Source organism: Fusarium oxysporum, chromosome X (genome assembly GCF_013085055.1).
Source record: "Fusarium oxysporum Fo47 chromosome X, complete sequence".
NCBI lineage: Eukaryota > Fungi > Ascomycota > Sordariomycetes > Hypocreales > Nectriaceae > Fusarium > Fusarium oxysporum.
In genome coordinates this window covers 1,127,110-1,147,039 of record NC_072849.1, presented here as the reverse complement: position 1 = coordinate 1,147,039, position 19,930 = coordinate 1,127,110, and the positions used below count along the sequence as shown (strand labels likewise).

General features: G+C 49.3%; 8 protein-coding genes across 8 annotated transcripts; 3 read left to right on the top strand and 5 right to left on the bottom strand.

Annotated features, from left to right (window-relative positions):
- Nucleotides 1-1,573: 1,573 nt before the first annotated feature.
- On the bottom strand, nucleotides 1,574-3,615 carry FOBCDRAFT_253485 (POT family-domain-containing protein). Its single transcript, XM_031191309.3, has 2 exons — nucleotides 3,457-3,615; nucleotides 1,574-3,397 (listed from the first exon to the last, which is right to left on the bottom strand). Exons 1-2 carry the CDS (start codon nucleotides 3,486-3,488, stop codon nucleotides 1,633-1,635), a joined length of 1,797 nt encoding a protein of 598 aa, XP_031032540.2. The 5' UTR covers nucleotides 3,489-3,615; the 3' UTR covers nucleotides 1,574-1,632.
- A 1,962-nt stretch (nucleotides 3,616-5,577) lies between these two features.
- FOBCDRAFT_244295 (amidase signature domain-containing protein) lies at nucleotides 5,578-7,629 on the bottom strand (the record flags this gene model as incomplete). The annotated part of the gene is made up of 4 exons (XM_059610599.1): nucleotides 5,578-5,658; nucleotides 5,713-5,754; nucleotides 5,932-6,268; nucleotides 6,431-7,629. 4 exons carry the CDS (start codon nucleotides 7,627-7,629, stop codon nucleotides 5,578-5,580), a joined length of 1,659 nt encoding a protein of 552 aa, XP_059466001.1.
- A 744-nt stretch (nucleotides 7,630-8,373) lies between these two features.
- On the top strand, nucleotides 8,374-10,258 carry FOBCDRAFT_146450 (major facilitator superfamily domain-containing protein; the record flags this gene model as incomplete). The annotated part of the gene is made up of 6 exons (XM_059608228.1): nucleotides 8,374-8,567; nucleotides 8,616-8,823; nucleotides 8,873-8,889; nucleotides 8,944-9,046; nucleotides 9,098-10,023; nucleotides 10,072-10,258. 6 exons carry the CDS (start codon nucleotides 8,374-8,376, stop codon nucleotides 10,256-10,258), a joined length of 1,635 nt encoding a protein of 544 aa, XP_059466000.1.
- A 32-nt stretch (nucleotides 10,259-10,290) lies between these two features.
- On the bottom strand, nucleotides 10,291-11,780 carry FOBCDRAFT_232472 (uncharacterized protein). The gene is made up of 3 exons (XM_031191304.3): nucleotides 11,304-11,780; nucleotides 11,058-11,250; nucleotides 10,291-11,002 (listed from the first exon to the last, which is right to left on the bottom strand). Exons 1-3 carry the CDS (start codon nucleotides 11,653-11,655, stop codon nucleotides 10,426-10,428), a joined length of 1,122 nt encoding a protein of 373 aa, XP_031032535.2. The 5' UTR covers nucleotides 11,656-11,780; the 3' UTR covers nucleotides 10,291-10,425.
- A 331-nt stretch (nucleotides 11,781-12,111) lies between these two features.
- Nucleotides 12,112-13,186, bottom strand: FOBCDRAFT_232469 (uncharacterized protein). Its single transcript, XM_031191303.3, has one exon. It carries the CDS (start codon nucleotides 13,037-13,039, stop codon nucleotides 12,518-12,520), a length of 522 nt encoding a protein of 173 aa, XP_031032534.2. The 5' UTR covers nucleotides 13,040-13,186; the 3' UTR covers nucleotides 12,112-12,517.
- A 605-nt stretch (nucleotides 13,187-13,791) lies between these two features.
- On the bottom strand, nucleotides 13,792-14,337 carry FOBCDRAFT_280235 (uncharacterized protein; the record flags this gene model as incomplete). Its single annotated transcript, XM_031191302.2, has 3 exons — nucleotides 13,792-13,921; nucleotides 13,969-14,091; nucleotides 14,144-14,337. The coding sequence occupies 3 exons, from the start codon at nucleotides 14,335-14,337 to the stop codon at nucleotides 13,792-13,794; spliced, it is 447 nt and encodes a 148-aa protein (XP_031032533.1).
- Nucleotides 14,338-16,083: 1,746 nt separating this feature from the next.
- Nucleotides 16,084-16,572, top strand: FOBCDRAFT_280234 (uncharacterized protein; the record flags this gene model as incomplete). Its single annotated transcript, XM_031191301.2, has 3 exons — nucleotides 16,084-16,369; nucleotides 16,425-16,475; nucleotides 16,532-16,572. 3 exons carry the CDS (start codon nucleotides 16,084-16,086, stop codon nucleotides 16,570-16,572), a joined length of 378 nt encoding a protein of 125 aa, XP_031032532.2.
- Nucleotides 16,573-18,302: 1,730 nt separating this feature from the next.
- FOBCDRAFT_323590 (Alpha/Beta hydrolase protein) lies at nucleotides 18,303-19,860 on the top strand (the record flags this gene model as incomplete). Its single annotated transcript, XM_031191299.3, has 2 exons — nucleotides 18,303-19,233; nucleotides 19,746-19,860. Exons 1-2 carry the CDS (start codon nucleotides 18,413-18,415, stop codon nucleotides 19,858-19,860), a joined length of 936 nt encoding a protein of 311 aa, XP_031032530.3. The 5' UTR covers nucleotides 18,303-18,412.
- Nucleotides 19,861-19,930: the final 70 nt, after the last annotated feature.

Sequence of the window (19,930 nt, the reverse complement as noted above, 5' to 3'; positions counted from 1 at the left end):
GTGCATGACTGTCAACACGGACGAGATATTTTAACTCGATATTCTTCCATTCGGCTACCCTTATATTCTAATATGACCCTACATATCCTCAACAAAGGGTAGTGGTGCAGTGGTATCTCTCCTAAAGCCTACAAACCTTCTAAAATCCGAACCTAAAATCCTAAAACTCTCTCCTTGCACCCGCCCTTTGTTTTTTGAGGTCATTGGTTCGAGTTCACGCTTCAAATCATCTTTCTCATATTTCGAGGAAGTCCTCCGGTTCTTGTTCGTTATCAGTTCAGAACGACATGAGGCGTCACATAGTGCAGTAACTAAAAATCAAACCCATTGATGGGATAGCTCCTGGCCTGAACTATTGGAATCTAGACGCACAGGACTTATCAATTTTTTTGACAATGACATCCCACGAGTTTTCCAAACCAGGGTTGTGAAGATTCTGTTCTTAACCAAACCGTAGTGAGATCTGCGGAGCAACCATGATCCGCCCTATATGTTCGATACGAGCCAAAATCCATGTGTAAAAGAATCATGTTCCCAGATTTAAGACTCTGTTGTCCCGCAGATTTCGGTTTCTCTGTCAACTCATGAGTACGAAAGACATAATTGGATTGCTGGAAAATCATTCTCGGGAATTCGAAATCGAGAAGATGAAGCATAGTCCAAAACATCCATTCGTTCAGCAGGAAATCAGAAGCTCGCAGGGGGGGTTCCCTAAGTCTGTCTCCGAGCTTCAGAATCAACTTCCATCGAAAGGTTCAGGCCATTCCGTGGGAACTTACTTTCCTATGATCTAAAGCTGTACTGGACGAAAGTCCTTGACCTCATTGCTTAAAGTACGCATCCGTCTGCTTAGCCTTGGTCATCTTTTCTGAGTCTATGCATCAAAAAGCCAAACCGTTAGACAAATCCTTATGGACTTACAACCTGAACCCGTTCCGATTGATTTCCCCTAAATATGGAATCAGGAGTCTATATGCCACAATGGGCAAAGGATCAAGCCAAATAGGTCAGTGGAGGGGGCAAGATGGAATTGGGAGACTTTGCCGAAGTTGACGAGGAGATCTTGAGTTACGAGTACGTTTAGGTTGAGACTGTTATTAAGGTGAAGCGGCAAGCCATGGTAGTATGAAGCCATATTTGGTATATGAAGTCTATTCCCTGGCAGGGCCGGCTGTAACAAAAGTAAACGTATACTATCGTGCGTGGCTGAATACTGACCCGGAGACAGTGCACCGGAAACGACACTTTCACTTTGCCTATGAGTAGTGTCGTGTCTTTTTCGTCAAGGCCCATAACTGATTCTCACCCTACTTAAGCCCAAATTGTGCAAAGCTTTCCCAGGATGGGGTAGACGAGGCTGGTCCCAAGACGATAGATGGCACGTTTGGCATAACCGTTTGAAATACTAACAGAGCAGGGCAGTCTTAACCAACCGAGGATGTCTACCCTGCCCGCTTTTCCTTTTTGGGTAACTAGGCCCCGCAAGGTCACAGATTCGAACGGGGCATGACAAAATAAGGCGAACGATTTTTGGGATTTAGCACTTCACGACTACGCTGCATACATAACACGATTGTTTGAAATAATATGTTCAATGACACTATGCAACTATAATACAGTCTTTGCAAATCATTACTCGTGATCCACAGTCTTGGGCTCCACGCCGTTGTGGGTAAGAGTTGGCTCATCTCTGTCCAGATCATACATGGCATCTTCTTGAGCATCGTAGTGGCGGAAGATAGCATAGAAGATGCAACCAGTGACGAAAGAAGAGATACCGACGCCAGTGTAGAGCCACAGGAAGTTGGGATCCTTGGCCTCGGAAACAAGTGCCTCAGCGATGGCAGATCCAAAAGCGTTGGTGAAGAGGTAGATGGACTGCACGAAGGACTTCATGCTGGGGGGGGCCTTGGTGTAGGCGTACTCGAGACCAGTGACGGAGATGAAGATCTCAGAGATACCGATGAAGATGTAGGCGGGTGTCTGAATGGCGATGTGCACGTTGTTGGGAAGCTTGGTGTTACCGTCCTGGCCAGCAGCACATTCACCAGGGTGTTCGTAACAGGGTCCAGCAGAGTAGATGATGTGCTGAACGATGGCAGCGTAGGCGAGGCAGAGAGCAGCGAGCCAGAAACCGATGGTGATTCGGGCAATAGGTCGAAGCTCAATACCGGCGCGGCGAAGGATGGGGTACAAGACCTTCTCGATGAGGGGAGTGAAAACCAAAATGGAGATGGGGTCGAAGTTTTGCATCAGATCGTTGGGGACACCGTGACCTTGCATTTGACCAGCTTGGGTGACAAAGTTGGTAGAGAACTGTCCGTAGCAAACCCAGAAGATGGGGTAGAAGATGAAGACCTTGCAAGCACGGAGAGCACGCTTAAGCTCGTCGACAAAGTGGTCGTTCCAGGGAACAGCCTTGGTCTTTCCGTTGGCCTCGCGCCATGAGGGCTTGGCAGCATCGGTGTTGCGAGCAGCAATCATCATACCAAGAGCCTTGAAGGCATCAGTGATAACGGAGCCCTGGGGAGGGCGGTTGACAAAGGTCTTTCGGCGGAGGACCAGAGTGACGATACCGACATTGAACATGCAGAAACACATGAGATAGGCGGTCCAGAAACCCTTGTACTTCTCCATGAAGGGGGTAGCGAGCAGTGAGAGGGCACCGACGTTGATGCACCAATAGAAGATCATGTAGATGCGCTGGTAGGTAATAGCAGGGTCGATGACAACGCGCTCGCCATCCTTCTCAGTTCGGATAGCCATTCTGCGTCGCTGGTACTGATCGGCGATGAGAGGCGCGATGTTGGACTTGATACCACCGGTTCCAAGACCAATAACGATGATAGCAACGATGTATCCAGCCTTTCCAGCACCATGCTCCATAGCAACAGGCAGTGATGTAGTCCAGAGGATGATGAGACCAACCCAGTAGAAACCGCAGAAGACCAAGATAGTTCTGTACTTTCCGAGGTACTGATCGGCGATGATGGCACCGAGAATGGGAGTCACGTAGCAGAACCATTGGAAGAAGAGGTTGAGACCAGTAGCAGCCTGGTGGCCCATTCCAAGACCCTTGGCACCATCCGCACCTGTCGGGCTGTTGGAGATGTAGTTCTGGAAAAGACCCTGAGCACCATAGTAGGTGAATCGTTCCGTCAACTCGACAACAGCGATGAGGAAAGCTGAAGCAGGGAGGTTCTCTCCTACACGTCGAAGAGTCGCCTTCTCATGATCATTGGGCTCCTCGCCGTCGGGAGTAGTACCGAACTCAGGATCAGAAGCATAGTGTTGCTTGTCGAGAGACTTCTTCTCATCAATAGAAGGGGCGATATAACCACCGGCGAGATCAGTCTTCTTCTCGGCGGGCACGCGCTCACCTAACTCCTCGTGGAGCCTGCATTGCATGAGATTAGCAAGGGTACGAAATAAGCTTGAATAGAGTTTGCGACATACTCGGCGGCCAAATCCTCGTGATTCTGGGCCATGTTGCAGATGTCGATGAGACTCGATGAAAAAAAAAAAGTTTTCACTGTCACGGATGCAACAAGGGACAAGGCGAGGATGATTGATGATGAAAGGGAGGAGAGGATGGGAGTAAACGAAGAGTAATAAAAATACCAAGATCTGGAGACGTTTAATAAATATTCTGTCATGGAAACACGGTCGACTCCATATTCTACGCCACGAGATGCCACACCTCGACCGAAGCCATGCCCGTTGCTGTAAAACATCCGACCATCAGAGAAAGGAACCTTTGTAACGGCCCGGATATGGGTATGGAGCATCAAGCAACGGGCAACAGACGGGGGCAAAAGGTGGCCAATGGCTATGACCGTGTGGCGTGCTCCGAGTCCTTCTGCAAAATTTCGAGAAACATGAGCCATGTCTAAAATGCCGAAGATCCGAGTCACCCCCTGTCTCGTACGAGCGACGGTGACACCTCAAGTGGAGGCTCCGGCCGTAAAGAAAAGCACCCCACAGAAACAGCCGGGCCTAGTGGCGCGAGGGAATTGTCCGGATTTGTGATCCATTCTCTGCCAGAATTGTTGTGACTGTCATTATCGCGATGTCGCTCTCCGGACACGGCGAATCCGCTTGTATGACTGTTTTATGTATTACACGATCGCGTTATATTTGTCGATATCCTAAAGCCAAGAGATTATCTTGTGTTAATCCATGTGATATTGAAGGATCAACAGAACTTCACCTATCACTAAAGATCGGCATAACCTCGCATCAAGCTTACCACAACGAGTAAAGTCCAATTTCTTGCAAACACCCACTGGCTAAATAAAAAAGTTCCGCGGCAACTTCTCCCAAGCGCGTGGTAACGTAACAATCGCCGTGTCCGTCCGCGACTAATGTTTGAGAGAGGGAGAACCCTGAATCCACCCGCCACTGATAATACTGCAGTACGGACGGGCCAATCGACGAGGCAAAGGGCGCGATTCGGGAATGACGGCTGGCTATCTCAGGCACCGTCAGTAATCTTTACCCAAGAGGAAGGTCATTACTCAATCATTCAAGTCCTCCCCGCAAATCATCTGCGCAAGGTTTATCTCAGACAAGAAGCTCGTCCAAACAGCGTGCTACAAATTGTCATATGACGTACAACCCTCAAGTAAGAACGTGAGCCCATTCCCTTTACAGGAAACTCCACGAGTGAAATTAGGGTTATCTAGAGTGTCAGTTGATTTAATAATACCGTGATAATGTGCTAGCCAGCTTCTCGATACGGAATGATATGGTCTTTTGTGATATGGGCTATTGGCCTTGATGTCGCAGGATGCTCTTCAAAAGTTCATCAATCATGATGGGTCAGCGACATGGTGCATCGCATCGCATCTTATCTCCGGTCATTCCCAAGGCCAAGCCGGCAGCAGCCGCCATATTCCCTTGGCGATTTCTTCCATTTTTTGTGCCGCATTTCGCCTCAGCTGATTCAATTGCCATCTTGTCTCCCGATGGTGCTATCACCACTTTCGCAACGTTGTGAAAGTCAGTACACCACTATTACCTAACATCAAGAGATCGTCGCGACGCCGCTTATCTCCTAACCCCATTCTCCATTCCTGTCAACTGCACCCCATGTTTTCCTCATCTCCATCTCCATTTCTCAACGGAGAGAGGCCTGAGGCTAAAGCATGGGGTAACGGTTCACTCTGTGTCAAGAAAATCAAGGAAGGCGGCCGATTGCAACCCCCCATGTCTAGTAAGCTCAGAGACTGCATGAAAGCCAATCACGCCCCTCGCCGTATTTCCGTGAACGCGTTGTTTTTTCCTGGGGTTTCACGGGGTTCAGGTGGATGGTGGCGTGGGCTAGCATAGTTTTGGTTGTTCAAGAGAGAGCCTCAACAAGCCTTGAAAAACCGTAAAACCGTATCTTGTTACCGAGGTGCCGAGGTTGGGAAAGAGTTTTAAGAATGAGATTATGGAGGGCGGGATCAAAAAAGTCAAAATAGACGCCTCCGAGGCTGACGAAAATTGTCGTATTCAGGGTAGGTTGGGTTGGTTGCAGATGGTACCTTGCGCCGAGTACAGTCAGCAATGGCGATGGCTCCCTTTTGGTCGTTTTTAGATTTTGCTCGATATCTTGCAGTAATCGTATCGCTGTAAATAGCATTTTTGGCGTTCGCGATGGTTACTTCGCAGCATCTGTTCAAAGTTTAGGGACGCCATACTCGCAACTCATTGACCGCACTCGCGAACCACAAACTTGATGAACATTTCGTTTCGTATCACGGCAAATTCCTGCAGTATTTCGGAAATTAGTGTATTAAAACGAAGATCAAAAATAGATATTTGTAGTTTTATCTTCAATTCAAGCCACGAGGTCAATTAAGACAAGTTCAGTACGTCTTTCAGCACACGCAACGCCCCAAAGAGCTCATTGTCGTGATATCGCCTCGCCACCACCTGCAAACTGACAGGCGCACCCCCAAAATCACCCTCCTCCCACAAATCTCTAACATGTCGACAAGCATCGCTTAGCGGAACATAGCCCGTATCGTAAACTTCCCCAGATTCAGCCTTAATTGGCGTGGGAATAACCGCTCCCGGGTAGTCGACAAGGTTGTAGAGCGAGGTGTACGTCCAGTAGAAGGCCGCGTCGTGCGCACAAGCTGGCCCTACAAACGACGGGCCGATAATGACATCCACATCTTGGTCACTCCAGCTTTTGGCAAAAGCAAGTCGGAAATCGTCTCGCTCTTTGTGAACGGCTGTAAGATCTACGGCGGTGTGCATGCCCAGGGGCTCTGCGTCTCTGTAGATCCATTCTGTAAGAGGGTGAAGAGGTTCACCGGATGAGATTATGCCGTTTTTGGTGAGATGGCCGCCATCCGGCCAGTAGAGTCTTCGGACTTGGCTCCACGCTTTTTCCGCGCCTAAGACCTTGAACTCTTTTAATTCGATGAGATTGGAAAACTTGCTGTCGGATAGAACGTTCATGGCCCAAGAAATTGCCCTCTTCACCGGGGGTTGAGGCTCGATGAAGCCATCGTTGCTGATGATGCCGACCTTGAGGCGCCGATTGAACCGTGTTTCAAGACCAGTCCACGGAATCGGGACGACGTTGGGATCCGAAAGATAAGGCGTTAAAGAAAGGACACATTTCATGAAAAGGTCCGTGTCTCTCAAGGAGCGACACATAGGTCCCGTCGACAGAGGGATGTTCACCACGGCTGGAGGCGGATCACCTTTGATGTACCCCCTTGTCGGCAAGACATTCGATGTGGTTTTGAAGCCATAGATACCACAAAAGGCAGATGGGCCACGAATACTCCCACCAATGTCAGTCCCGATCCCCAAGATTGAGCCTTTCATCGCAATCAGCGCAGATTCACCTCCTGTCGAACCGCCAGCAGACAGATGAATGTTGAAAGGGTTCAGGACTCTTCCCCAGTGGGAATCACTCTCAAGATGCATCAACGATTGAGGCTGATTGGTTTTGCAGTAAATGATGGCACCTTGGGCACGCAAGATTGACACGATGTCCGCATCTTGGTCATCGTCACTGATACTGATGAAATAACCCTGAGAGGAAGAGGTTCCAGCAACTTGGATGTGATCTTTGATGCTAATGGGTAAGCCATGTAAGGGGCCGACAGGATTCCCATGTGTCTCGAAATATGAATCAAGCTTTTGAGCTTGTTCGATGGCCTCGTCCATGAACCATTGTGTCAGGCAGCATGTCAGTTGATGCGCAATGATGGAGCGCTTGCAGAATGCCCGTGCAACGGCTATCGCAGTGTGATTTCGACTTGCAATTGCTTCAACAAGGCCAACAGCATCATAGCCTTCAGTGATAATTATCTCCTCCGGCGATAAAATGCCACAGGTTGTTGGGATCGAGGAGACATCTGTTGGAGGGTTCTGTATAACCTCCAGAGGCAGCCGCAGCTCCTCCGGGACCTTCGCTGCAAATGCTTCAAGCAACGCAGCCCTCTTCTCTTCGAACTCGGGAGTGCCGAGAGGTACGGACTTGACCTGTACAACAGGAAGCCCTGGAACCATCTCGGTGGCCAAGGGTCTACATTCGAGGGACTTCAAGCTGTGGGTAGTGACACTTGAGGAGTCTTTGGAAGACCCTGATGGGAGGACTGAAGAAGAAGAGGCAAAAGTCATGGCCGAAGAATGTGTTTGTGTGACAGCAGGTTTGCCGGGAAAGCATGGCGAGAAGGACAATGAGGAGGTGGTGCAGTTGTGATCATCCAGCTGATATATGTCAAGTCTTGGCCTAGGAGTTCTCGAACCTCGGGCTCCTTGGTCTTTGCTCGATGCCCTATTCTTCAGTTGTTTGCACCGCTGGTCGCCCAGCAAAGCAAACGCTCGGACCATGGGCCAAATGCAAACTCCAGTCGACAACTGTCTCGCAAGCTTGTCGTTGGCTCACGATACTATTCACTTCTGACCACCCAAACAACCCAATCCGACACAAATATCCTCAAAATTCCCATTGTTGACATCCAACTGTATCAAAGCGACAAACCTTGGCTTCAAGAAGCTTCAGGTGACTAGTTGGAATAATCTGTAGACGTCCACCAACATGTCCCCAGGTCCCTTTGCTTCGTGGAACAATCCTTAGCGGCGTTTCCATTGTTCTTCTAGCTTCGACCACCACCAACAGCAGCCATGTCCGACATACGATACGTAGATTGCGCATCGGCCGGTGAACGCCGTATCGCACTGCGGTTATTGCTGATTCCCCCGCCTTCTCCTGGTGACACAGGTGCGGGGGATGAGGATATAAGAGGTCACACAGAGCCCTGTACAACAGCACACGAATTGAACATTTCGCGACACCCTCCCCTCAGGCCCCCTACTGCTTCTACACTTCGATTGCCTTCGCCAGAACTAACCACGCTCATGATGGTGAACTTGGTGGTGAAAAACCCCATTCCTGGGACTATCCATCTTGTTGACCTCAATCGTAATCTGCGTGTTCGTCATGCAGGTGGTGGTGACGGCGACATCGTCCTTGACCCCGTGCCAAGTGACGACCCAGAGGATCCTCTCAATTGGACTCCTCGTCGCAAAATTCTTGCATTGATCTGTCAGAACCTGTGAGTCTGTTTCCTCTCAATTCGAGTGTCTTTTGTTGACTTGGAAAGGTACACCTGGTTCACGGGCATGTCTGCTGCCACTGTTTACTCAGTCCTCGTCCCGCTCGCACAGCAGTCCGGGGTCTCGATCAAGACGCTCAATGAGGGAACGGGCTATATGTACCTGCTCCTGGGCTGGGGCTTGTTGTTTTGGCAACCCTTCTCGCTGCGATATGGCAAGCGTTTGACCTACCTCCTCTCTGTGCTTGGAGCCATCGTAAGTCATTTCATACATTCATCACGAAACAGCTAACGAATATTATCAGGGCACAAGTGTTTGGAGGTAATACTTTCCAGTGATGCGATACTGGTGTGTGACCTCACTGACTGCTCGCAGCGCCTACGTCTCAAGCAACGGTGAATGGATCGCCAAATGCATCATCCAGGGCTGCTTCATCGCGCCCATCGAAGCCTTGCCTGAGATCTCCATCACTGACATCGTAAGTACAACCCACTAACCTCATGACCGACATGAGATTGACTCCTCCCAGTGCTTCACTCATCAACGCGGAACCTACATGGGCATTTACGCTCTCACCCTTGCCGGCAGCAATTACTTCGCGCCCGTCATATGCGGCTTCATCGCCGAGTATCAAGGCTGGCAATGGGTATTCTACTGGCCCGCCATCTTCCTCTCATTCGTCTTCGTGTTTCTCTTCTTCTTCATGGAAGAAACCAATTACAATCGTACCGCTCGACACGCCGACCTTCTACAGATCAGTTCGTCCCGACCGAGCGATGAGAACAACAGCAAGGCTAAAGAAAAGGCTGCTGAGGGCGGAAGAGCTGAGGTCAGAGAGGCTGACGAAGCGAACATCCAATATGCCAAACCGAGAACGTTCTTGCAGAAGATGTCGCTTTGGCAACCTACGCCAAGTCAGAGTATGGCTCGTCACGCTGGACGCTCGCTTCAATACCTCGGTTGGCCTGTCATCTTTTTCGCTGGCTTTTCATATGGTTCATACCTCATCTGGTTCAACGTCCTCAACGCGACAGCGTCCATCATACTGTCTGGTCCCGGATATGGCTTCAAGCCTTCGATGGTCGGACTGAGCTACCTCTCCTGCTGCCTCGGTACCATCGTCGCTGCCATTCTCGCCGGGCGATTGAGCGACTGGCTTACTATCAAACTTGCGCGTCGCAACAATGGTATCATGGAGTCTGAGCACCGTCTGTGGCCGCTGGCTACTTGCGTCATTGGCGTTCCGGCGTCCTTGATCCTTTGGGGCGTCGGCGCTCAGCACGGGGTTCACTGGTTCGGCCTCATTTTCGCCATGTGCACTTTGTCTGTAACGAGTGTCATGGGGCTGATCATCAGTATCAATTATCTGATTGATAGCTACTATGAACTGAGCGGTGATGCGATTGTTACGATTATTTTGGTTCGCAACACGATGTCTTTTGCCATTAGTTATGGGTAAGTTTCCGTCCGCTGGTGAGATTCGCAGCCACTAATAGCCAGCAGCATCACGCCTTGGATCACCAAGATGGGCTATCAGAATTGCTTCATCTCCGTTGCGTTTATCGCTTTGGCCGCTTGTTCTGTTTGCTTCGTCATGATCAAGTTCGGTAAATCGCTCCGACAACGAAGCGCGCCCCGGTATCACGAGTTGGTTGATGACGACAAGAGGGTCGCAGGAATTGCTACATGATGCAAGGTTTGGCGACACGGACAGTTGAATAACGAGAATTGGCCGTATATACGATTAGTCAATTATGTATAATTAGTATTGTCGTGAATAATGATTCGTATAATCTAGCTTCCCATGTCCGCGTCTCATGCCCGCTATGCAATCTTGATGTCAACCAATGCGTCCATTTAAACCATGGCGGCGGCAGCCAGGACAGCAGCAGCAAGAGCTCCAACGCTGGCCCTGGCCCTGGCACCCATATTTCCAGAGTCGCCAGTCTCGCTGGCTGAAGCACCAGTCGCTGTGGAAGTCTTGTCACTGCTGCCGCCCTTTCCACCGCTACCACTACCGCTTCCGCTTCCGCTTCCGCTTCCACCACTGCCCGAGCCTCCAGAGCCAGCGCTTGACTTGACACCACTCTCGTTTCCAACACGAACGTTATTCACAGTCAGAGGCGATGGCTTGTCGCCACACTTCTGCGTTACTTGCACTTCAGGCTTATCCGAAGACTGGATGCCGCTGCTGGTAACATCCTGGAACTGGCCATTGTTGGTATACAGCGGTTCCTCATAGACGTTCTGCCCGTCAGCCTGGATCTGCAGTGTACAATCGGTCTTGTCGGCTCGTCGTCGGAGTTTCGCGCTGCTGGGCTCGCCGACGAGGATGGATGCGACAATGTAGATGAGCTCGTCCGTGTTCAACTCATCGTCGCTGTCGACTGCGACGCTGAAGGTTGCTTGGCCGTTGGCGGGGGCGTTCAATTTACTGGGGCGACGGTTAGTGGAGTTATGGAGGGGACAGGGAAGTTTTGGGGACTTACATGGCGGGCTTGCCGTCGACCTGGACAAGTTCAGCGTTTTCGCCAATTGTAGCGTTCTTGAGATCGACTTCGACTACGGTGCCGGTGCTTGTAGGAGCAGAGCTGAATGTAGCTGTCGCAGTGGCTGTGTCGGTCGAGTCCTCATCGTTGGTCTCGGACGCTGTAGCTGTCGCGTCGGCATCTGTGGCGGTAGCTTCAAATACTGTTAGCTTGCGTGTCTGCAAAGATCATTGGCATTCCTCTCACCATCTGCTGTCGCTGTGCCTTCAGCTGTTGAGGCATCCTCGCCATCATCGCTCGCCGTCGCCGTGGGCTGCTCATCGCCTGAAGCTTGGGAAGCTTCATCTGACGGTTGAACAGCTGTTGGCTCTGGGCCATTTGTGGCAGATGGAACACTATCTACATCTGTCGGTTGTGCGTCTCCGTCACCGGCAGGATCTGAAGGTTGGTCTTGGGCAGGATTTGAGGGCTCAGCAGCGGGCGCTGATGGTTCTGGTTGAGCGATGGCTGAAGGTTCTGCGTCTTGATCAGGAATGACTGTTTGAGCCAGGCCGTTTACTGCCAAAAGGCCAAGGATGAGGCTGCCAGCGAAGCGCATGTCAACGGTTATTAGCGGGTGTAACTTGTACGTTTGTGTCGTGTTCAAGGTATCTTCAACTTCTTGCAAATACTCAAATAGTATCGTGAGAGGTGTGCAGAAAATGAAGATTTCAGCTCCAGCTGAAAGAAGCTTGTTTATTATACCTGAGCTAAGCTCCCTCCCTTGACATCTGAACCTTGCTGCTGGTTCAGGTGGAGGCATTGTCGGTGGCTTTGCTGGTCCAGACCTTGGGAGCCCTGCAGCTGGGCTGTTAGGCCAGCCACTCAGGCGCCAGCTTTACCATCTGGGGGCTGTGTTTAGCGCTAGAAACAACTGTCGTGTACAGAAATAGCTTCACCTTCGTCAGTGCACAACGGGAGACCCGACGTGTCTCCAGCTCTATACGAGAGCTGTCGGCAATATAAACCAGTCGCCGTTCCACTTAAAATTCACGATGGACTCTTGAGTATTTATGATCATTTGTGCTTGTAGGTTAAGCTTAATTGTTCAACTTCGACTACCGAAATTATGCCTTGCTTAATGTTGAGAATAGCTTCAATAGTTCACGCCACAAGAGGCCGCCGCGAGACCAGCTGAAGGGCTAAGCATTTTAGTTAGTCATGGCACATTCCATTCTTATTTCAGCCCTGGCAGCCAATGTATGTCACTAGTCGAAAATTGACGATTGCGGCTGAGCAGTCATGCCTTTTCGTTGCCCAGCCAAGATTGCTATCCCATTCAATTAGAAACGGGACAAGCCACATGTGTTTCGGAATCATCCGACAAAGCACAATCTTATTTTTCGATGACAGGTAGTAAATTTATTCTGGTCAGTCTCTTGAGAAGGCTGCCCTCGAGAATCTGGGTTTACATTGCAGGCTTAACAAGGTACGTCTTCAGCCCGAGATGTCTCTTTCAACCCAAGATCGTGGTCCGACATGATCTGGGGCGGGCAACGCGGCCTCCTCTTCATCTCCTCCAGTTGTCTCCTTGTCTCATCCCTATTCGATTCAATCAACTTCCTCTGTTCTTCCGTCTGTACTAGAGGCGGAGGCAACAAACCCTTGTCGGGACGATACCACTGCTCTTTAGGCGTGTTTCTACCATCGACACCACGAAAATCGATCTCATTTTGAGGGCGGAAAGGCAGACGGTCAAGAAGCGCCTTGATCAGATGAGGCGACAAAGGGACTGCATCATGAACATCGCGGTCTGGGCCTAGGGAGCGCAAAATGCCATCTTTGCCGAGTGAGAAGACTCCGTTGAAGGAGGGATGGTGCTCAAGCTTTCCCCAAATATCGCTGAGCTCAGCTTGGTGTTTGCTGATGGCTGCCCATTGAGCTCTACGACTAGTGTCGGAGTCCTGGGCTTGTACTTGGGCGTCGCACTGAGTTGAAGACATGGTGAAAGTGCAGAGTTTTCTGAGGGTAGGTGTTTAATGAAAGAAATTTAGAAAAATTAGTTGTGATCCCAGTGTTGATTAAATATTGAAATCTGTTTTGCTCGGTCAGCTTCTGCGCATGATGAATGTTGAATCACATACCGCCTTTCAACTTACTTCCTCCAAAGGTCACGTCAAGGACTTTGGTGGCATCCTTAGTTGCAGGGGTATTGTCCTTCTCTGGGGTCAGATGCATGGGTATGAACAGGGGTCTCTGAACAGCGAACGAATCAGATCGAAGCCAGGCCAGGTCAGCATGAAGATGTCATCCATCCTCTCCAACTTCACAGCGATGCAGTTACCATTCTTGAAATTCGTACTAGTTCCATGTGTTTGAAAGACGACTCTTGATTGATCCGATGGTCATTAGGAAGCTGCTCTGGAATATAAGAAAAGTAGGAAGTCATAGCAATGGCTTTCACAAACGAAGCCTTGGGTAAGGAAGCCGATAGTATGACTTGTACGACACCTCTGGAAAGCTAACATGCATTAAAAGAAAGATGAAGTGGAGTGTCCTCAGGACGAGGCAATATCACCAGAGAAGGGACATCGGCAAGGAGTCATGGCATGCAACCAAATATAGCAGTTTCAACCGGTCCACGGAACAAGTGCATGAAAGGGATAATGCATTTTATACACAATGACTGACTGGTATAGCACGGCTCTTAGCTTTGAAGATATCTCTGGCCCTCTGGGGAAAAGTGTGAGCCTTCCTATTTGCAAACTGGAGCACTATTAGGTTTGGCAACACTGTTGCTTGGGTTCGTCTGGCTGCAACCATTCGCAAAACCTAAAGCGGTATCATCGACAGCCGCATTGTAAGCAGCTCCGCAGTTGGGGTCACTATCGAGGTTAATATCAACTCTCTACTCTTTCAAAAGACAACTTACCTGGCACCTCCGGAAGCGGAGTTAAAGTACGAGCAGATATCGTGAGAGAAGCAGTCTTGTGTGTAGACATTGCCAACAGCAGTTCCACTGCAACCGGCTCCGCATCTTCCGTTACAAGAGTAGCTTTTTGAATCAGCATTATGTCCTCAAAGAGGAGGGTAGCTGCGAAACTTACTCTCCTGATCCGGAAGGATTAGCACCGTAGTTGCTACCAACAACACCCGTGAAAGTACATTTCTTGCCAGCACTATTAGTCCAAGAGGCAGTGGCTGTTTGACCAACTTTGAGACACGTAATGGCTCGCTTCTCCAAAGTTGGTGAGGCGATGGAAAGGCTGGCAAGAACCAAGACAACAAGAGAGCCGAGCATGATGGGCAGATGATTGAGAACAAGATACTATACTGAAGACTTTCTTTACTAATTACCATTTCAAGCATACTTCTTTTATACAAAATTATAGTCACATCGCTCATTTTGGTAGTATATTCTGTCATCGGAGGTGTATCTTGTTCTGGAAAGTTGCGGAGATAATTTCGGAGAATCGCTTCTTGGCCATTGGTTCGATATGCGAATGTGACTATGATCGTCCCAACAAGAGCGCAACTTAAGCTTTTGTAGACCTGTTTCAAGTATTCAATGCCGTATATGGAACAATAGTAGCCATGTGTACCGGAGAAAAGCTCGGCATCCTTAGGAGCATCACGAGCCTTTGTCCAACCCCTTGGTATTTCGGATAGAGCTTGTCCGTGACCATAAACAGACTACCCCAGAGTACTCCAACTCAGTTGTCACTTGTTATTTGGTCCCCAGAGGGGCGGTGTATGGGTGCGGATATGCCTCTAGTCACATACGAAGCCGTTCCCTGGAGATCTTGACATATGCATAAGACATGTCTGGGACAGGACATCAATTCGAGATCTTGGCTCCTGGTCAATCAAGTAAGGCCTAGACACCTCATCTATGGCGTCTATGATCCTGAGATACCAAGATTGCGAGCCACGGGATCACGAACAAGCACCCATTGGCGCATCTCATTCGGACCCTGGCTATTGTCCCGACAGACATCCAAATTCTCAAGTGTGGAGACCATTGTTTGAGACAAGTCTAAAGTTACAGGGCCTCATGGAGAAATAGAACTTCTAACCTTCAGGCAAGGTGCCAAGTATACGTGGCCTGTTTTCCATCAAATCCGTATCGGATTTACCTGAGTCTTTCTGTCAAGTTCTCTTCTCTCCTAGATACCTTGATAGAGGCATCACTGGAATGATAATCTTTACTTTCTACGGGAGGACCTGCATCCGTGCCGTGCCGGCTCGCGTCGTCCAATACATGGTCCTCCGGGGAGCCGGAGTGTTTCTGACTTCGAAGCTGAACTGAGATCTGTCTTGAAAAGTTGGTCGATCAATCAGCTTTTGGCAGATCATGGCTATTTACGGCAATGAGCTTGGTAGAGCTATGCTTTTCCGCATGAAAGGCTTAGATTAGCGAAGCAAGGGAGATGGCTGACACGGGACAGAGATCCTACGGCACGAATTAGATTTTAGATCGACATAGTGCAGCTGAGGGGTTTGCTATCAGACCAACAGCGAGCCTTTCATATATTGACGGAAAACATGCCCATAAGCTCAAAATGGCGTCTCAAATAAGCACTGCTGTTCTTCAAACTCAGAAACTTGTCCTTGAGATACGTAAACTCACACATGCATCCAAGTGCTTGGAATCTGTATGGGTTTTGGTGATGGAATGGCGGGAGGCTGGCATCGAACCAACACCTTCTCTCTGTTTCATCTGAGCCAACAGTCTTACGTCCCCTCACCCGACTTATGCGTTGCCTGAGCTTTGAGTTTCGTTGGGCAGGATATTTGCCTGTAGATCTTGACGTTTTCAATGCATGTCATCCAAGACATCCTTTCATGGCATGTCGATCCTCCGAGAATGATCGGACCTTGAGATATACTCGGGGAAGCTGGTGGGAGTAACGTAGATAACTCGACATGTGATGAGTTTTGAAGTAGTATATATATCCCATCATATCCCCAGCTACTCAAAGCGAATCAGTATCACTCAAATCATCTTTCATTCTACTCAATTACTACAACTCAACTACTATCCAATATGTCTATCCCCGGCAGATTCATGATCATTGTTGACGGAAAGCCCGTCGCCAATCCTCAAGACAACGGCGAGCCCATGATACAAGCTCAGCCTGGCGACCCTGCTGCCATCTTTGAGCTTCGAGACGGTCGTCTGTTCTCTGGTGAGTGGGCTCTGGGCCGTCTCAACTTTGAAGACCGATCCATGATGCCCAAACGTGTCTTATGGCGCAAGAGAGAGGCCGTCGAGGAGCTTCAGCCTGTTCAAGTCCAGGACTTTGGCGGTCCCCCCGAGCTCAAGTTCTCAGGTATGCAGTATCACCTGGTGGCCTGAGCGTTTTTGATATTCACAGTTAGTAATAGGTGCCGGTCTGGCATTCATTGAGAACAAGCTTTTTGCACCTATCATTGAAGGTATTCTTTTCTTTCTATTGCCTCCATGATGCATGAGGACTGACACTATTTTGTAGGGGAGAACCAGCCTGTGCAGATTCGCCCGTTGCCCTTTTAAGTAGTGGTGATTGATATGTTGGTACAGGGGTTCGTTTTCGAGAAACAGGTCCCCTTGAAATCACTAGACTTCAGCATCAATACAACACTCAAGTTTACATTTCATCCTTCAAGATTCAGCTGTTTCGTTCATCCTTCTCACACCAACCATGAAGAGGTTGAATCTCGGCTCATGGTCTGTACCAAAGCACTTATGTATTGGCCATGGGTCCTTAAGGTGCTCCTAGGTCATAGTGAGACCCGCATACATTGCCATGAAACACTTTCCAGGTATTTGTGGTAGTCCCGGCTTTTCTGGCATTGGACAAAGAGTATGAGCCTCGATGCAGCCTCTGGATGTCACATACGACCATACCTATAGGAAAATACGGGATCCCGTCCGCTCTCCCATCGTCAAGCCTGTAAGGGGCGGATTAGTAGTTGGGTCGGTGACGACCAGCGAATCCCCGCTGTTGTATGTTCTTTTTGAAGTTTTATTGTGAAGGTGGATATGCTTTTGCCCCATACAACATGGCGCCAATGTCTTTGCTAGCATGTACATCTCACATCCCTACTTGTTCCGTATCCATAGATCGCCAGATATTGATCGGCTGATACAATTAGTGGAAGTCGAATTGATGTGGAAGCTCTGGGTAAGGTGATTTGTAGCCTGACATTCATGTCCCTTTTCCTCCTCAGCCGTCGTGATATTGATTGCGAAGAGTGCAGCAGTATCAACAGTTGAGACTACTCCAAATCCTGCAAAGGTATGCTGCCGCTAACCTCAAATGGTTCGGTCCAAATCCACTGGGAAACCTGAAAGTAAAGTACGCCATCGAAACATTTTATGCCTGCTGCGATAGCGAGTCTGCAGTAAACTCTTCTCCCCAGGAGACGGTGAGACGCTCCGAGGTTCTCTCACTTTGGGCCGAATGAATTACACTGCACTCATGCTTTTCGATGAATGCCCAACAGAACCTTCGACGCGCAAGGTACCATTCAGGTGGCGCGGCAGGAGAATGTTCAACAAGTTCAAAATGTTCCGAGGTGACAAAAACTACGGCTGGGCGAAATTTATTGGAGATGGCAAGATCGAGGTTTCTTTTCAAGCTGAAACTCAAGCTCGTGGCGCAGAAAGGTCGGTGTATTGGTGAAAGGGGCAAGCATAGCGTAGCAGCGTTTTGGGACGACTGGCACGAGTTGGATGAGGAAAACTTGGACTTGCTTGATATTGACAGACTGATACCACCTGATTGGTAGTCATTTCTTGCTGTTGAAGCAGGCTCGGCTTCTTTGTTTAGTCGCCGCTCGTTCTCTTAGCCGTTCAAACAGCTTTTGATTGATCAAGACTGCAAACTGCAAAAGGTTTGAGGGAAGACTGTCCAGTACAACCTTGTAGTCTCCTGTTGAGAAGCGGTATAGGTCCTATTATTCTATTCCCTAAATAAGGGAAGCTTCTGTTTCTGGGGCAGTGGCATAGCGGTCTTATCGTCACATCTTCTCTTCTGGATATCGTATGATACTTTCTACCAGGTAGGATGAGGCTCACCTCCGCTCCATTTAAGCACTAACGCCAATCGAGAGCATACATTTCTCGTGGAGACTCATGAACGACGGTCAGCAAAGCTACACAGTTCTTGTCTACTATTTTTCCTGTTTGTCCCATAAGCCATTTGCTCCTGAAAGTCTCCGGCTTCCGAACAAGTGCATGAGGTTGAGACTGCGGAGCTAGCTTCTTATGCACTTGCGGGATATACGTATATAGCCTATATTGATACGCTATTTGCCTATAGTTGAGCAAAAATGCTTCATTTCGCCCGCGTATATCTCCTCAAAGCAGTTTCCATTCTGATTCAATTACCATGACTGGTTTAAGATACGACCCTGAATACCTCGAGGCTCTGGGGCCGGTTACCAAGGAACGAAAGCCCGAGCCATCTAAATCAGTTTTTGAGATCAGGAAGAGCACCGAGGATGTCATCCGGCGAGTCGTCACTACTTCGCAATATCCCGATGGCGTGAAAGAGACTTTGTACAAAGTCGAAAGTTACGATGGAGTCGAAATTGAAGTCACCCGCTTTGCTTCCGAGGAGACGTTGGCTTCGGACAAGCCAACACCCGCTGTGATGTACTTTCACGGTGGTGGTTATGTCTCTTGTTACGTGGAGCTATTTGCGCCTCAAATCGCCCGTTTCGCAAACGACTCAAAGCTTCAATACTTTGCGGTATCCTATCGGCTGGCGCCGGAGCATCCTGCTCCTGCTGGGGTTGAAGACGCATATGCGGCTCTTGAATTTGTGTCAAAGTCTGCGGTGGATCTCAATATCGACCCTACCAAGATCGCGCTGCACGGTGACAGCGCTGGTGGAGGACTCGCCGCGGGTCTTGCTTTGATGGCGAGAGACCGACAGCTAAGCCCTCCGATCGCGAAGCAACTGCTTGTCTATCCAATGCTAGATGACCGAGACCATGTTGAGAAAGATGATCCAATCCTGGATCTTATGGTCTGGAAACCTGATGGTGCGAAGCTTGCATGGGACGTGTACGCCTCCAAGGTTCGAGAGAAGGGTGATCCGCAAACCTTATCTTACGCGATTCCAGCTCGGGCTGTGACGCTGCGAGGCCTGCCTTCCACCTATATCGACGTGGGATGTCTCGATCTGTTTAGGGATGAGAACCTGGAGTATGCGAAGAGATTAGCTAACGCGCATGTTGAGGTTGAGTTTCATCTTTGGCCGGGGCTCCCTCACGGGTTCGATGGGATGAGAGATATCAGCTGGTTTGCGAGGTGCCAAGAGAGTCGCATAAGTGCGCTGAAAAGGATGTGATACTCAGTTTATGTGTCACTGGGATTATTTGCTAGTGAAGACGTACCTTGAGATAGTCATTATGTGTGATGTGAACTGCCACAAATAGAACACTGTTGAAGAGCATAAATCCAATACCGAGCCACATTAGTAGACCGATAGCATTCTTGGGATCACAATAGCCACACCTGGGGGTATCAGGTAGTTGCATAGCATGCTGAAGGATGCAAGGCTTGGTGGCTCATGAGGCCCAATCCGTCCTTGACGTTATCATGTGTACCTGCAGCTGCCTTCATATGGAGATGATCTGTTGCAACACAACGTGTCAGTTGATTAAGCTTAGATCTCGCTGACGGATGATCTCGATGGAGGATACTTACACCGTAAGGCACATTGTCGATCATGGTGCTTTCTGGGCGCATCGGACGACGACCGTCTTGACCATCACAGCTGCAGCGGATCAGTCCAACAACGAGCTCCGAGGCAGCCAAGAAAGCCACTGAGAAATTTTCGTGCACTCACCAGTTGTCTCCCAGTTGTCTAGCATCGAAAGAGACCATCACATGGAATGGC

Coding starts and splice junctions, on each gene's coding strand:
- FOBCDRAFT_253485 (XM_031191309.3), bottom strand. CDS start 3,488: ATGGCCCAGAATCACGAGGATTTGGCCGCCGA. Junction 3,398..3,456: donor CACGAGGATTTGGCCGCCGA/GTATGTCGCAAA, acceptor CATGCAATGCAG/GCTCCACGAGGAGTTAGGTG.
- FOBCDRAFT_232472 (XM_031191304.3), bottom strand. CDS start 11,655: ATGCGCTTCGCTGGCAGCCTCATCCTTGGCCTTTTGGCAGTAAACGGC. Junction 11,251..11,303: donor AGGCACAGCGACAGCAGATG/GTGAGAGGAATG, acceptor CAGTATTTGAAG/CTACCGCCACAGATGCCGAC. Junction 11,003..11,057: donor GTCGACGGCAAGCCCGCCAT/GTAAGTCCCCAA, acceptor CCGTCGCCCCAG/TAAATTGAACGCCCCCGCCA.
- FOBCDRAFT_232469 (XM_031191303.3), bottom strand. CDS start 13,039: ATGTCTTCAACTCAGTGCGACGCCCAAGTACAAGCCCAGGACTCCGAC.